Below are 15,650 nucleotides of genomic sequence, written 5' to 3'. Positions count from 1 at the left end.
TTGACCTTTGGGAAAGTCTGCTCTTCAGTTTGGAGTGTCCAGACAGCAAGACTGCCAGTCTCTGTTGAGGTGGGGAAATGCTAGGGACAGGGCTCAGTGGTGGTCAGGGTCTGGACTGTGCCCACCTCCTGGAAAGTTCTGGAACCTCCTTCTATCAAGTTGATACTCCTCGAGCAGCCTTCCACTTGGTTCCTCCTCCTGGGGGTCCTTCCTGGCCACCACACTTCCTCCTCAGCCACGTCACCATGTGAATTGACAGGGGATAGAAGCAGTTTGATCTGCATCTGTCTGGGGACTGGGTCTCTGTCGATGTCTTAGCTCAGACAGCCAGAACAGAATACCGCAGACTGGGTGGCTTCAACACAGTTGATTTCTCACAGGACTGGAGGCTGGAAGTCCAAGGACAGGGTCCTGGCAAGATGGGTTTCATTCTGAGGCCTCTCCTCTTGGCTTGTAGGTGGCTTTCATCTCACTGTGTGATCACATGGCCTCCTCTTTGTGTCTGCCCGGGGTGGGGAGTAGAGGAGGGCTGGCTGGTGTCTCCTCTTAGAAGGACACTAATCCTATTAGATCAGAGCCCACCCTTATGACTTCATGTAACCTTAATTACTTCCACGAATGGCTTATCTCCAAAAACAGTCAAACTGGGGAGGCGAGTGATTAAGGCTTCAACATATGAATTTTGGAGAAGACACAGATTCAGTCTCTAGCGGTCCTCAGTGGCCAGAACAGTGCCCAGCAGAGAGTGGCCACTGAGTATTTGGAAGTGGCTGAAAGGGGCCAGCAGGGCATCAGGCTGGGGGTGAGGGCGAAGGTTACAGATGAGGGGACATAGTGGCGAGCCAGCCGCAGCCCCTCCACACGTAGTGAGGGAAGGCAGCCTCAGGCCTGACCTCTACTGTCCATGCTCGGTCTCTGAAGCCAGGTTGCGGCCACCCTCCCTCCAGCTCTGAGACCTTGGGGGATTTTCCTCTTCTGTAAAACCCACCTCCTGGCTAATGGTGAAGATTAACTGGGTTCACCTATGCAGAGCTTGGACTCGTGCCTGGCTACTGTGACTGCTACAGAGGGCTACAGGAATAAAAGCACCCTCTCATCCTTCCCAAAGCTTCTGAGCTTTTGTTTCCTGCATTCAGCTTCCATTAGAGGGCTTGGCAGGAGTGGAGCCAGGTGGGTGGTGTTCCCTTTGGTGCACAGCTGGGGGCAGCTGGAGAGGCTGGTGGGAATGGGAGCAGCAAGGGACCCTGGGAACACAGCCATCTCTCGGGACATGGACCAAACATTGAGAGGGGAGTTCGCTGGAAGGCTAGATGCCCTGTTCAGCAGGGGAGCTGGGTCTCTACCTGCTGGGATTTGGGTGAGGCAGGAAGGCTTCAGGACACTTCGGGGCATGGATGAGGAAATAAATTGCCACTGAGAAATTGGCTTAGGGTGGGAGGATCTGGAACTGGCTGAATAATGGACAGTCAAACCTGAGGGGGCTAAGAAAGGAACACCTATCCAGGGGTTCACCCAAAACCATGCCCCTGTCTCAGAATGAGAAACTGAGGCACAGACCCCTGCTGAACCCCCATCCCCTTCAGCCTCACCCTTGAGTCACACTGCAGAAATGGCTCCTGGGCAAATGTCATCTACTTGCCCTTCTCACAACCACCCTTCTTGGGGCCACAGCTGAGTCAGCCCCACCTTTTTTCTGGTGCCAGATCTGCCCCTACTCCCAGAGGTAGGCAAATGGCCCAAACTGGGGCCGTCAACCCACCATGTCCCCCAGGTCACAGTGATTGGTCAAGAGGTGACACGTGACTCCAAACCAGCCAATCAGAATTCTTCCCTGGGATTTTTTTTTTTTTACCCTGGAGGGGGAGAGAAAACCCCTCAGGGCCCAGGCAGGGGGCAGGCATAGCTGTGTCCACAGATTGAGGACTCTCAGCTGGCCTGAGAGCCTGGAACCTTCCAGGCTGAGAAAGAGTGTCCTGTGGAGTTGGAGCTCCTCCTTCTAGTCATCCTTGCCTCTGTGGGCTGCCCTTTATCCTTCTAAAGCAAATTTCCTTCACTCACACTAGCTCTAGGGGATTCTGTTGCTTATGACCAGTGTTTAAATGCCAAGGCTGAAAACAAAAGAACAAAATAATAGTTCAACAAAGGTGGAAGGGACATACACCCACCCCCTCCAAGCTGGCCACCTTGCCTGAGTGTGTTTCAGTTTGGCAATGCCCAGCCCACTGTCTACAGCACAGGACTCATCTCAGACAAGTGCCCTGCCCTGTCCTTGGCCAGACTCCAAGGTCACCCTGTAGACCTGGCAGCAGGAGGAGGTAGGAGGGGGTGTCCTGGGGAGAGCAGGCAGCAGCAGCTTTTCCAGGATGCTGGCTGGTGTGCTTGCTGGTGTCACAGCAGATCCCAGGCCCTTTGGGACAGCCACAGCTCGAACCCAAACCACAATGACCCACTGACCCCCTAGGGGTCATCCAAAGCAGCCTGAGGGACAAAAGTGTGGGGGTGAGCCAGGCCACCAGGGTGGGGGGCGTGCTGCAGCACCTGATGGGGGTCCTCCTGAGCCTCTGGATAGGTGGCCCTGCAAGACCCTGTGGGGGACATCTGCCAGGGCGAGCTCAAAGACGTTCCTGTGGATGAGTATGCCACGCAAGCACTGGACCACCAGAGGCTACTCTGCCTGCTGCTGGAGAAGGAGCAGTGACAACCCTGCCAGGCAGCCCTGTAGGGCCAGTGTCACAAGGTGGCTGGTCTTGGGCCAAGCGCTTAATAGGCGTTAAATAGCACTGTCCTCCAGTAACATAGGGGACACCAGGGCAGTAAGTGCTCTGCTTGGGGTCAACTCCGAGAGCCTCTGGGGGAGGCGAGCAGGGCCGCCTTCAGGTTTTGGCTGCTGGGGAGGTCAAGTGGAAATCTCAAAGCAGGCAAGTCCCACAGGATACTGGGGAGACCCCACCCCCCAGGGATCTGCTGGCTCCTCCGAGTCAGACCTGGACAGGTCCACGTGCTGTAAGAGGTGGACATAGGCCCTCGTGAGCTAGGTGATTTGAGTGACCTTGTCACCTTCCTGAGCCTCAGTTTCCTCACTATGACTAGGGGGAAGGGAAGCTCCAGCCTCACAGGGCTGCCCAGGGGCATGAAGTCCAAGCGGGGTGTCCGGCAGCCTGGGCTGCTCTTGGGGTTGGGAGGCACAGAGGTGAGGGGGGCACCACTCCCAAGACTCCCTCCCAACCTCTCCACAGTGGGGCGTGGAGCGAGGGCAGATCTAGACCCAACAGAGCCCCTCACGCATTCCTGCACTCACAGTGCTCGTGAACCTGGTGAAAACGCAGAGCTGCCTGGATAGTTCCGAGGTGCCCGAGTCAGCCCCACAGGCCTGGTCCCTTGGCTGTGCTGAGGCTGGGTTCTGGGACCCCAACTTGGAAGAGGGGACGGACACTCTGGATGCTGCCCCTTCCACCCAGGCAACCTTGTGGAGCTTAGAGCCCTCACGCCCCCAGGACAACCCTCAACCTCAGGGAATCAGGAGAGACGCGGTCATTGTCCTCAGGCGATGCTGAGGCGCGTCCCCGCGGTTTCTCAGGGGCCCCCAGCCAGACTGCACCTCAGGTACCCACAAGGGTAACCTCCACATCTGGGTCTCACTGGTTTCGTCCCTCCTTGCCTCGGTTTGCCCACTCTTCCCTCGGGCTTCTTGGCATCACCTCCCAAATAAACTACCTGCACCCTCGTCCTGGTCCCAGGTCAGCCTTTGGGGGACCGTGGCAAGACCAGGAGCATCTGCGTCTGTGTGATGGGGAACAGGGCAGGAGCGCTAGGAGTGCTGGGGTGTTTCCTCACAGCACCCCCACTCCAGCCTCCCTAGTCCCCAGGGACCCTGGTGCTGCTACTGTCCTTCCATAAATGATCTTTCTGATTGAGCTAACCTGAGAGGGTTCTGTTGTTTGCAACCCAGACCTATACAGCGCAGATGGGTGGATAATGACTTAGGAGTTAAGGAGTGATCTTGAGGTGGACGGGACCTGGGTGACCATGAGGGTGTCCAGGAAGCCACCCGGGTCCACAGAAAGCTCTGCAAGGCATCGACTTGAACATGCACATATGTTTATTACAAAGGAGACAGAAGGGGGCCAGAGCCTCGTCCAGCAGGCAGTCCTGCCACAAGGGTGCCCCTAGTCCTGGTTGAATGTGCCCAGCGCTGCAGTAACTACTGCACCCGCACGGGCTCAGGTGTGCACAGGCCAGCTACAGGAGTCGGGGAGCCCAGAGCAGAGCAAGAGGCAGCAGCAACTGAGAGGGCTGTGGCCTGGGTGTGCTGCGCGCTGTCACCATCTGGATCCAGTTGAAGTGATTACTGACGTTGGTGTAGACGCCGGGCCGGTTGGGCCTACCACAGCCCACTCCCCAACTCACGATTCCAATCTGAATCCACAGGTCCTTCTTTTCACAGACCAAGGGTCCGCCTGAGTCACCCTGGGGAGCAGTGTGGGTGAGCAAGACCTGGGGTGGGCTAGGAGGGGACCAGTGGAGAGTCTGGAGAGCAGGAGAGGCTGTGGAGCTGGGCAGACTGGGTGCAAATCCCACTCCACCCCCTGGCAGCAAAAAAACCTCAGTTTCTGCACCTGCAAAGTGGGGCAATAGTCTCTATCCACTGGATTTCACATAAGGATCAAAGGAGGTACAATGAATATAAAATTGGAAGCTTGTTTTCTTTAGGAATAAACTCTGAGGGTGGATTGGTGGGTCATTGGGGTGGCTCTCAGGCCCATGATTGGGAGATGTGGTACCTGGTTTCAGTAAGGCCCTCCCTGGGGCAGGGGCACTCACTTTGCAGGCATCCCTTTTGCCATCCTCAAAGCCAGCACAAATCACGTCATCCTCGCCGTCACTGCGCACATCAGGCTGAAGGAACAGATACATGCATCTTGATTTGTTTATGACAGAGACCTGTACTTCCTGGAGACTGTGGGGATGTGGTAGACCTGCCAGAGGTTGAGGGTGGGAGAGAGAAAGACAACAACCTTAGCCTCTCTTCTGCCATCTGGGGAAAGGGGGTTATGAAGGGGAGAAGGGTCCCTGGGGCATCCACAGTGGCTGGGGGCTGGGACACTGCCCTTGATTCCTCTGCTCAAGCCAGCCCCCAACACATCATGGGTGATGAACGATATCACAGAAGGACCCAATGGATGGACAGGCAGTTATAGCTCCTCCCTGAGGCTCAGTTTCCCCATCTGTAGCAGGCAGATGACAGGCCCTAACTGAACCAATGGGGAGAGAACTTGGCTGAAACATACACTGGGGGAGGGGCTGGTGCAGCTGAGCTTGTTTATAATTAATATACTATAGCTGCAGGCTGATATTTCCCAATTCAATGAAAGATACGAATCTACCTACTCAAAAAGCTGGACAAACTCCAAGTAAGATAAACACAATGAGATCCACACCAAGATACATTTTCATCAAAATATCAAAGGGCTTTTGCATAGCTAAGGATACTATCAACAAAATGAAAAGACAACCTACAGAATGGGAGAAAATATTTGCAAATGATGTGACTGAAAAGGGACTAACTTCCAAAATATACAAACAGCTCATAGACCTTAATATCAAGAAAAAAGCAACCCAATCAAAATATGGGCAGAAGACCTAAATAGACATCTCTCCAAAGAACACATAAAGATGGTCAATAAGCACATGAAAAGATGCTCAACATCACTAATTATTAGAGAAATGTAAATCAAAACTACAATGAGATTATCACCCCCCACCAGTGAGAATGGCCATCATCAAAAAGTCTACAAATGATAAATGCTGGAGAGGGTGTGGAGAAAAAGGAACCCTTCTACACTGTTGGTGGGAATGTAAATTGGTGCAGCCATCATGGAGAATGTATGGAGGTTCCTTAAAAAACTAAAAATAGACTTACCACATGATCTAGCAATCCCACTCCTGGGCATACATCTGGAGAAAAATTATAACTCAAAAAGACACATGCACCCCAATGTTCATAGCAGCACTATTTATAATAGCCAAGACATGCAAACAACCCAAATGTCCATCGACAGATGACTGGAAAAAGAAAATGTGGTATATATATATGCAATGAAACATTATTCAGCCATAAAAAGAATGGAATAAAATAATGCCATTTGTAGCAACATGGATGGACCTGGAGAACATCATTCTAAGTAAAGTAAGCCAGAAAGAGAAAGAAAAATACCATGTGAGATCACTAATATGTGGAATCTAAAAAAAAACAAAAACAAAAACAAAAACAAAACAAAACTGACACAAATAAACTTATTTACAAAACAGAAACAGACTTAGATACACAGAACAAACTTATGGCGACCAGAGGGTAAAGGGGGTGGGAAGGGCTAAATTGGGAATTCGAAAATTGCACCTCTTGGGGAGTGATGGAAATGTTAGCTATCTTGATTGCAGTAGTGGTTTCATTGGTGTGTACATCTATCAGAAGTCATCAAATTGTACAGTTGAAATATGTGAGCTTACTGTACAGGAACCATACCACAATAAAGGTGTTAAAAAATATCAAAAGGCAAAGACAAAGGGAGGATCTTGTAAAGAGCAAGAGGGAAGCTATACGTCAAGGATAAGGGATCTTTAACAAGATGAACAGCCAGTTTCTTTTCAGACAGCCTGGAGAAGAGGCAGTGTGACATATAAAGTGCTAAAAGAATAAAACAATCAATCAAGAATTCTCTATCAGGCAAAACAACCCTTCAAAAAAATGAAGGCGAGATTAAGACATTCCAAGATAATGAAATACTGACAGGGTTCATCACTGGTAGGCCTGCCCTACAAGAAATGGAAGCAGGATCCCTTCAGTCCGAAATGAAAGGACAGTGGCCAGTAACTTAAACCCAGAGGAAGAAATAAAGAATACTGGTAAAAGTAACCATACAGGTAAATGGAAAAGCCAGTATTATTGCAGTTTTGGTTCATAACTTTTTTTCCCTATATGATTTAAAAGACAAATGCATAAAACAATAATTATAAATCTCTGTTAATAGTCACACAATATATAAAGATGTAAATTGTGACAATAACAACTTAAAGGAGAAGAACAGAGTTGTATAGTAACAGAATTTTTGTATGCTACTGAACTTAAGTTGGCATTAATTCAAAATGGATTGTTATATGTTTAAGTTATTAACTGTAATCTCCAAGGCAATGACTGAGAAAATAACTGAAAAATATACAGAGCAGGAAATGAGAAGGAAACCAATACAGTACACTAATAAAAATCAATTAAACATAAAACAAGGAAATAAGAAACAAAAAACATATGACATAGGTATATAGATACATGATATGAGCTGTAGATATATCTGTGTCTTCTATTGACGAGATACAGAAAAAAATGGAATGATGGTAGCAGTAAATCCTTCCTTACCAGTAATTAATTTTAATGCAAGTGGACTGAACACTCCAATTAAAAGGCAGAGACTGGCAGAGTGGATTAAAAACAAGAATCCAACTAATGCTGTCTCCAAGACAATAATTTTAGATCCAAAGGTACACATAGGTTGAAAGTGTAAAGTTGGAAAAAGGGATTCCATGCAAATAGTAACCAAGAAAGAGCTGAGTTTGCTATACAAATGTCAGACAAAATAGATTTTCAGTCAAAACAGATTACAGGAGTCAAAGAAGGACATTACACATTGATCAGTGTCAAGTCATCAAGAAGATATAATAATGATAAATATCTACAAATCTAACAACCAAGCCCCAATATATATGAAGCAAAATTGATGTAACTGGTGGGAGAAATAGTTCTACAATAACAGTTGGAGACTTCAATAACCCACTTTTAATAACAGAACAACCAGAGAGAAGATCAGTAAGAAAACAGAGGACTTGAACAACACTGTACATCAACTAGACCTAACAGACACATACAGAACAATCCACCTAAACAAGAGCAGAATACACATTCCTCTCAAGTGGATGTGAGACATTCTCCAAGGTAGATGATATATCGGGCCACAAAATAAGCTGCAATAAATTAGACAAGACTGACATCATAGAAAACAGTGGACTGATGTTAGAAATCAGTAACAGAAGGAAAACTGAAAAATTCACAAATATGTGGAAAGAACATACTCTTAACCAATGGATCAAAGAAGAAATCACAAGGAAAACTGGGAAGTATTTTGAGATGAATGGAAATAAAAACATACTATTCTAAAACTTATGGGATGCAGCAAAAGCAATCCTCACAAGGAAATTTATAGCTGGAAATGCCTATGTTAATACAGAAGAAAAATCTCAAATCAATCATCTAACTTAGGGAACTAAAAAAGAAGAGCAAACTAACCCCAAAGGTAGAGTAAGGAAGGAAATAATAAAGAGAGGAATGGGGAAAAAAATCAAACTAGAGAACAGAAAAATAATAGAGAAAATCAACAAAAGCAAAAGCTGGTTCTTTGAAAGATCAACAAAATTGACAAGGAAAGTGGGGACATTATTAGTAACTTTATAGAAAAATTAAGGACTATAAGTGAGTACTATGAACAATTATATGCCAACAAATCAGACAACCTAGAGGAAATGGACAAATTCCTAGAAACACAAAAAATACCAAAGTAGACTCAAGTAGAAACAGAAAATCTGAACAGACACATAAGTAGAGAGATTGAATCAGTAATAAGAAATCTCCCAATGAAGAAAAGCCTTGGGCTAGATGGCTTTAAGTAGTGAATTCTATCAAACATATGAAGAAAGTACCACCAATCCTTCTTGAACTCTTTCCAAAAACAGAAGAGGAAGGAATACTTCCTAACTCATTCCATGTGGCTGGCATCACTGTGACATCAAAGCCCAGACAAGGACATCACACAAAAAATGAAACTACAGTCCAACATCCTTTATGGATACATATGCAAAAATCCTCAACAAAATACTAGCAAATTGAATCCAGCAGCACATTAAAAGAGTTCTACACCCTGACTGAGTGAGGTTTATCTGATGAGTGCAAGGGGGGTTCAACATATGAAAATCATTTAATATAACATACTACATACTACATTAACAGAATGAAGGAAGAAAACCACATGGTCATCCTCACTGGTGCAGGAAAAGCATCTGACAAAATCCAATACTCTTTCATCATAACTAGTATATATAAAATAAATAAACAAGTTTCTACTGTATAACACAGGGAACTATATTCAATATCTTATATAAACTATAATAAAAAAGTATTAATATAGGAATACTAATATAATGAAAAAGAACATATGAAAAAAGAATAACCTATAATGAAAAAGAATACAACAAGGAATATACATGTGTATATGTATGACTGAAACATTATGTTGTACACCAAAAATTGACACAACATTGTCAACTGAATATACTTCAATTAAAAAAAAGATATAATTAGGAGATGAAAGACCTGTACACAGAAAACTACAAAATATTGCTGAAAGAAATTAAAGAAGACCTAAATAAATGGAAACATATTCCATGTTTATGGATTGGAGACTTAATATTATTTAGATGACAATACTCTCTCAAGCAATCTACAGAGTCAATGCCATCCCTATCCAAATTCCAACAGCCTTTTTAGCAGAAATTGACAAGCTGATACTAAAATCTTTACAGAGTATCAAGAGATCCCAAATAAAAAAGCAGTATTTGAAAAAGTAGAACAAAGTTGGAGGACCCACACTTCCCAATTTCAAAACATACTTTGAAGCTACAGGAATCAAAAATGAGTTCCTGGCATAAGGATAAACATACAGACCAATGGAATAGAATTGTGAGTCTAGAACATAAACCCATTCTTCTTTGGGCAATTGATTTTTGACAAGGGTGCCAAGACAATCCAATGGAGAAGAGAACAGTCTCTTCAACAAATGGTGTTGGGATAACTATATATCCAAATGTACAAAATGAAGTTGGACCCCTACCTCACACCATAAACAAAGATCAACTCAAGATGGATCAAAGACATACATATAAGAGCTAAAATCATAAAACTCTTTAAGAAAACATGAGGGTAAATCTTCATGACCTTGAATTTGGTAATGGTTTCTTAAATATGACATCAAAAGCAACAACAACAAAAATAATCTTCATCAAAATTAAAATATTGTGTGCATCAACAGACACTCTCATGAAAGTGAAAACAGATGTGGTCCATGAGCCTTGGCTCAGTCCTGCATCTGAAGTGCTCTTCCCCAGGGACTGACAACATGGAGCAACCTTGAGAGAAAGGAGCTATGATCTCTATTTAGAGGAAACTGAAGAGTTAAGTAAGAGCATTCAAAACGCACAACTTTTTGACACTAAAGCCTACCTATTCCACAGAACTTCTGCTAGGTCTTTATTTCAACTTTGAAACTTGTAGCTCTTTGTCCTTTTCCTGGAGATTATCATCTCCTTCATGGCATCACTTGGCTCTCTACCCATCATGAACCCCATTCAGATCAGCTGGTCTTACTTTGAGCTACATATTAGAATCACCTGGGAAGCTTTAAAATACTCCAATGTACATGCCACATCCTGGACTAATTAAATCCATGGGGTGAGATCCAGTGAAAAGAAAGGAAAGGAAAGGAAAGGAAAGGAAAGGAAAGGAAAGGAAAGGAAAGGAAGGAAGGAAGGAAGGAAGGAAGGAAGGAAGGAAGGAAGGAAGGAAGGAAAGAAAAGAAAAAGAAAGGGAAAGGAAGAGAAAGAAAGAAAGAAAGGAAGGAAGGAAGAAAAAGAAAGGAAGAGAGAGAGAAAGAAAGGAAGGAAGGAAGAAGAAAGAAAGAAGAAAGAGAGAGAAAGGGAGAGAGAGAGAAAGAGAAAGAAGGAGAGAAAGAAGGAAAGAAGGAAGGAAGGAAGGAAAGAAGGAAAGAAGGAAGAAAGGAAGAAAGAAAGAAAGAAGGAAAGAAAGGAAGGAAGGAAAGGAGAGAAGGAAAGAGAAAGAAAGAAAGAAAAAGAAAGAAAGAAAGAAAGAAAAGAAGGAAAGAAAGGAAGGAAGGAAAGAAAGGAAGGAAGGAAGGAAGAAAGAAGCCCACAGAATAGAAGAAAATATTTGCAAATCATGTATCTCAAAAGGGTCTAGTATCCAGAATATATTAAGAATTATTACAACTCAACAACAAAGACGACTCAATATAAAAATGGGTAAAGGACTTAAATAGGCATTTCTCCAAGAAAGATGTACAAATGGCCAACAAGCACATGAAATGATGCTCAACATCACTAGTCATTAGAGAAATGCAAATCAAAACCACAGCAAGATAACACTTCACACCCACTAGGATGGCCAAAGTAAAAAAACTGGGAAATAACAAATGTTGAGGAGAACGGACAGAAATTATAATCCTTGTTGTTGATGGGAATGTAAAATGGAGCAGCTGCTGTGGAACATTGTTTGTCGGCTCCTCAAAAAGTTAAACATAGAATTACCATGTGATCCAGGATTGCCCTCCTATATAAACAAAAGAACTGAAAAGAGGTATTCAAGCCAAAATGTGGATAGTAATGCTCGTGGGAGCTCTTTTCACAATACTCAAAAGAGAAACAACACAAATGACATCGATGGATGAATGGAGAAACAAACTGTGGTCCAATCACACCATGGACTATTATCCAGCCATGAAAAGGAATAAAGTTTTGATACATGCTATAACATGGATGAATCTTGAAAACATTATGCTAAGTGACAAGAAGCCAAACCCAAAAGGGGACATAGTGTACGACTCCATTACATGAAATATCCCGAAGAGGTATCCACAGAGACAAAAAGCTGCTTGGTGGCTGTTAAGGGCTAGAGGGAGAGGGCAATGGGGAGTGACTGCTTATTGGTTATGGGATTTCTACTGTGAGTGATGAGAATGTTTTGGAAATTGACAGAATTGATAGTTATACACTGTGAATGTACTAAATGCCGTTGAATTATATACTTCAAAATGATTCATTTAATGTTACAGGAATTAAAGCTAAAAAAAAAAAAAAAAGGAACAAAGTACAGACAAATGCTAAAACAGGAATGAAACTTGAAGATGTGCTGAGGGAGAGAAGCTAGGCACCAAAGACCGCATATTGTATGGTCGCATTTATATGAAGTGTCCAGAGTAGGTAAATCCATAGAGACAGAGAGTAGGTTAGTGGTTGCCAGGGGCTACGACCCTAGGACACCGGGGAGTTGGGAGTAATGGCTAGGAAGCATGGGATTTCATTTTGAAATGATGAAAAGCTTCTGTAATTAGATAATGGTAATGGTTGTACTACTTACTCTGGGAGCCTACTTCTTAAAAAAAACACCAAATTGCATGCTTTAAAAGGATGAATTTTATGGTTTGGGAATTATATCTCAATTTGAAAAACGATGCCTGATGCCTTTCAGACAGGTCCACCCCCCCAAACTCGCATACCCCTGCGGGCTGGGGATGCAGGCCTGGGCCAGTTGGCCTCCCTCTCAACTCTGCTACTGGCTCACAGTCTCCAGAAGGGTGCGGGTGCTGAGTGTGGGTCCAGACAGCCCTGTTCTTTAAGGCGGGAATGAGTGGAAAGCAGGTGAGAGGAGAAGGCTGAGCAGGCTGAAGACAGGGCACAGAGGTGCCCACACCAAGGTGGAAGTAGCTGCAGCTGGTATGGCTGGGACAAGGGGTGAAGGAAAATGTTCCCCTTCCCCACCCATCTGTCCCCAACCTCACTCTTCTTCTCACTGATGTACCCCCAGCCAGTCACCCAGCAGTCATTCCGGTTCTTGAACTCGGAGGAGGAGGTCAGGACACAGATGGGCTGAATGTGCTTATTATAGGTGACGGAGGTGGCCAGCCTCAGCAGGGCAATGTCGTTGACTGAAGACACCTTGAAGTAAGGGTTTACAATAATATCCCGCACCCTGTAACGATGGAAGTAGGCCCATATGTTCCATAACGATGGCTTGGAAGTCAGCACACCAAACTGGACCGTCCACTTCGAGGGATTCTGGTCCCTGGTGGGGGTGGGGAGCAGTCAGGGGTCCTCAGAGGGACAATGGGCCACCTGAGTGCTCTGGGGCTGCTCCCTGAAGGGAAAGGGCCAGGGCTGCTGCGGGGCTCCCCCCGGACCATTAGCAGGTCTTTCTATCCACCAGAGTCCAGGGCAGAAATGGTGAGGGCCCAGAGAGCCTCCAGCAAAGTCCCACGACCTGGGGACTTGGGGGAGAGCTGGAAGTGGGGGAAGGAGGGTGCCTCTTCTGCCAGCTCACCAGGCCAGGTACTCAACCACCTGGCACCTCCCGGAGCCCTCCTCAGAAAGGAGGCGCCACAGCAGACTGGACTCAAAACAGCTTCCATGGTGACCATCCCCACAGGCCAGGCTCTGTGTCCAGCACTGACTCACCTCCCCTCACTCCTCCCAACCCAGGGCTCACCTCCACTGGGAGGTGGGATGAGGAAGGTGGAGGCTGGTGGTGCCATTTGGGGAGAAGTGAAAGAAAGAAAGAAAAGAACAAGACACACAAATGTGCATGGGAATGTTCTGGAAGAACATTCTGGAAGAAACTGCACAGGGTTTCCTCCAGGAGCACCAACGGGGACCTTGTGGGTGTAATCGGCTGCAGCCCGGCCTGGGGCTCACCAGCACACCCGGGCCGCATCCAGTGCGATGTGCGGGCAGATCCCCGGGTGCAGACCCCGGTCAGCGGGCCGCCCGCCCCCAAACTCACTTTCGGAAGCAGTGCGCGGCCGAGAGCACCCAGCGGCGGTTGAGCAGGCTCCCTCCGCAGTGGTGGCTTCCCCAGAGGCGCAGGCTGGCCTGCCACGGCCAGCGCCCCAGCTCCGCGTCCTTTCCACCCACTATCCGTGGCTGGATGCTCCGTTTGCCGCAAGGCCCTAGGATGGACAGACGGACACGGGGCTGAGCTGCAGAAGGCGGGTCCACCTCGCCCACCCTCAGCCACCGGGGTGCGCGAAGGGAAGGGACTCCCTGGGGAACCGCGTGTCCTGGGGTCGCGCAGCAGAGGAAGACAGGGACGCTGGGGACCCGCCCCACGTGGGCCGCAGGTGCCCGCCCCTCCCCCAGGGGCCCATCAGTTACATGTGAGCAACGACGAGTTCTGGAAACCTGAGGCGGGGGAGAGAGGAGAAGATGAGGCGCCCTTCAAGCGCCGGTCCAGGTGCCCTGAACAGAGAAGTGCGCCTCCTGGAGGCCTTACCTGGAAGCAGCAGTTCCTCATCCTGCAACGCTGGGTGGGGAAAGTGGGGGTAAGAGAGAAGGTGAGCTCCCTTCGGTCTCCACGCGCCCCGTCCTCCCCCATCACCCCTAGTTGCGCCGGCAGCCCCCGCCTGAGCTCACCCTGCCTCCCGACTTCGATCTGCACCAACAACTGCGCCAGCAGCAGCGCCCCGACCCGCGCGTCCATGGCCTCTTCTCTCGCCGCTTAGCGCCCCCTCTTCTTCCGCCTGCTCCGGTGCTGGGCTGGGGCGCCCCCTGGGGGAGAGGGAGCCACGGGAACCCTGGCCCTCGCCTTACCCCAGGTTGACCTCTCTGGTTCAAGGGCTGTTGGCGAACGTGGGACCTCACATGCCCCAGCTTTGAGCTTCTGCTGGGGCTGGGTCCCCTAGCTACATATCAGGAACCAGAGCACCCAAACAATCCCTGTAACGCTGGGGTCCTGGCTACCCCCCTCTGCTGCCCTCTTTTCTACCCACTCCTTCCTTCAGGATGGACCAAGGACCTGGCTCACAGACAGGACTCCCATGACAGCAAATGTTTAACAAGTCCTCACCAAGTGCTGATTGGAGGTCTAGCACTGTGTCACTTGCTGTTAAAGTTATGATCCTTCATAGGACCCACATCATAAAGGCAGGCCTGATTTTGATCATCTGGAGGACTTTTAGCCTCTGTGTCTGCCTGCTGCCTGGGGAACAAGCCCCACCTAACTCCATAGAGCCTACAGGCAGCTTCCCTTCCTGGCAGGCAATGCTGCAGGGTACCAAAGTCACCAAGGTGGCTCTTAGTCATAGACGTGAACAGACAACAAACTGGGGTCCACAAGATCACCCTCAGAGTCAATGATTCATTAGGATTCACAGAACTCAGAAAAGCTGTTGTGTTCATGGTTATGTTTCCTTACAGCGAATGAATAACATCAGTGAAATGTAAAAGGTGCAGAGGAGAGTCTGGGGGAGATCAGATGCAAGCTTCCAGCTGCTTTCTCCCAGGGGAGCCAGGGGGACAGTGCTTAATTTTTCCAGCAACCACGTGTGACAACACTCATGAAGGTCTGCCAATCAGGGAAGCTCACCTGAGCCTTGGTGTCTGGAGTTTGGAGATTTCATCGCCTAGGCATGGCGTGCCTATGTAACTGACGTTAGTTCTCAGCCCCTCCAGAGGTCCAGCTGATACGTGTGGCCCAACGCCCTGCCATATATCACATCATTAGCATCAACTAACTATCTGGAGTGGCCCAAAAATCCAGGTCTACAAAGACAGTCTTCAGGCAGGACTTTTCAAGGGCTCAGAGGTTATTTCCTAGGAGACAGTCAAGGGCCAGTCCTTTCCTGGACTGTGAAGGCTTTGAACATCCTAGGCCTGTTCATTTAACCTTTTACTTTGCAACAACCAAGGATGAAGAAATGTTTGCAGAAAACCTGCATGTGCACCAGAAGGATCTGTTTGAATAAACTGAATTGACTCCAGAGAAA

At 47.3% G+C, this 15,650-nt stretch overlaps 1 protein-coding gene across 6 annotated transcripts; it reads right to left on the bottom strand.

Annotated features, from left to right (window-relative positions):
* Positions 1-3,954: 3,954 nt before the first annotated feature.
* On the bottom strand, positions 3,955-14,622 carry LOC102524325 (testisin-like). 6 transcript variants are annotated; one of them, XM_032460244.1, is made up of 7 exons: positions 14,299-14,622; positions 14,159-14,188; positions 14,041-14,067; positions 13,670-13,835; positions 12,672-12,955; positions 4,822-4,976; positions 3,955-4,467 (listed from the first exon to the last, which is right to left on the bottom strand). In XM_032460244.1, the coding sequence occupies exons 1-7, from the start codon at positions 14,363-14,365 to the stop codon at positions 4,240-4,242; spliced, it is 957 nt and encodes a 318-aa protein (XP_032316135.1). In that variant the 5' UTR covers positions 14,366-14,622; the 3' UTR covers positions 3,955-4,239. The 6 variants fall into 6 exon arrangements, 5 of the variants coding, with proteins under 5 accessions (XP_032316135.1, XP_032316136.1, XP_032316134.1 ...); XM_032460245.1 differs by lacking the exon at positions 14,041-14,067; XM_032460243.1 differs by having other exon boundaries at positions 14,041-14,188; positions 14,299-14,383.
* Positions 14,623-15,650: the final 1,028 nt, after the last annotated feature.

This window comes from Camelus ferus, chromosome 18, assembly GCF_009834535.1.
Source record: "Camelus ferus isolate YT-003-E chromosome 18, BCGSAC_Cfer_1.0, whole genome shotgun sequence".
Classification (NCBI taxonomy): Eukaryota; Metazoa; Chordata; class Mammalia; order Artiodactyla; family Camelidae; genus Camelus; species Camelus ferus.
This window is presented reverse-complemented; position numbering and strand designations above follow the sequence as displayed.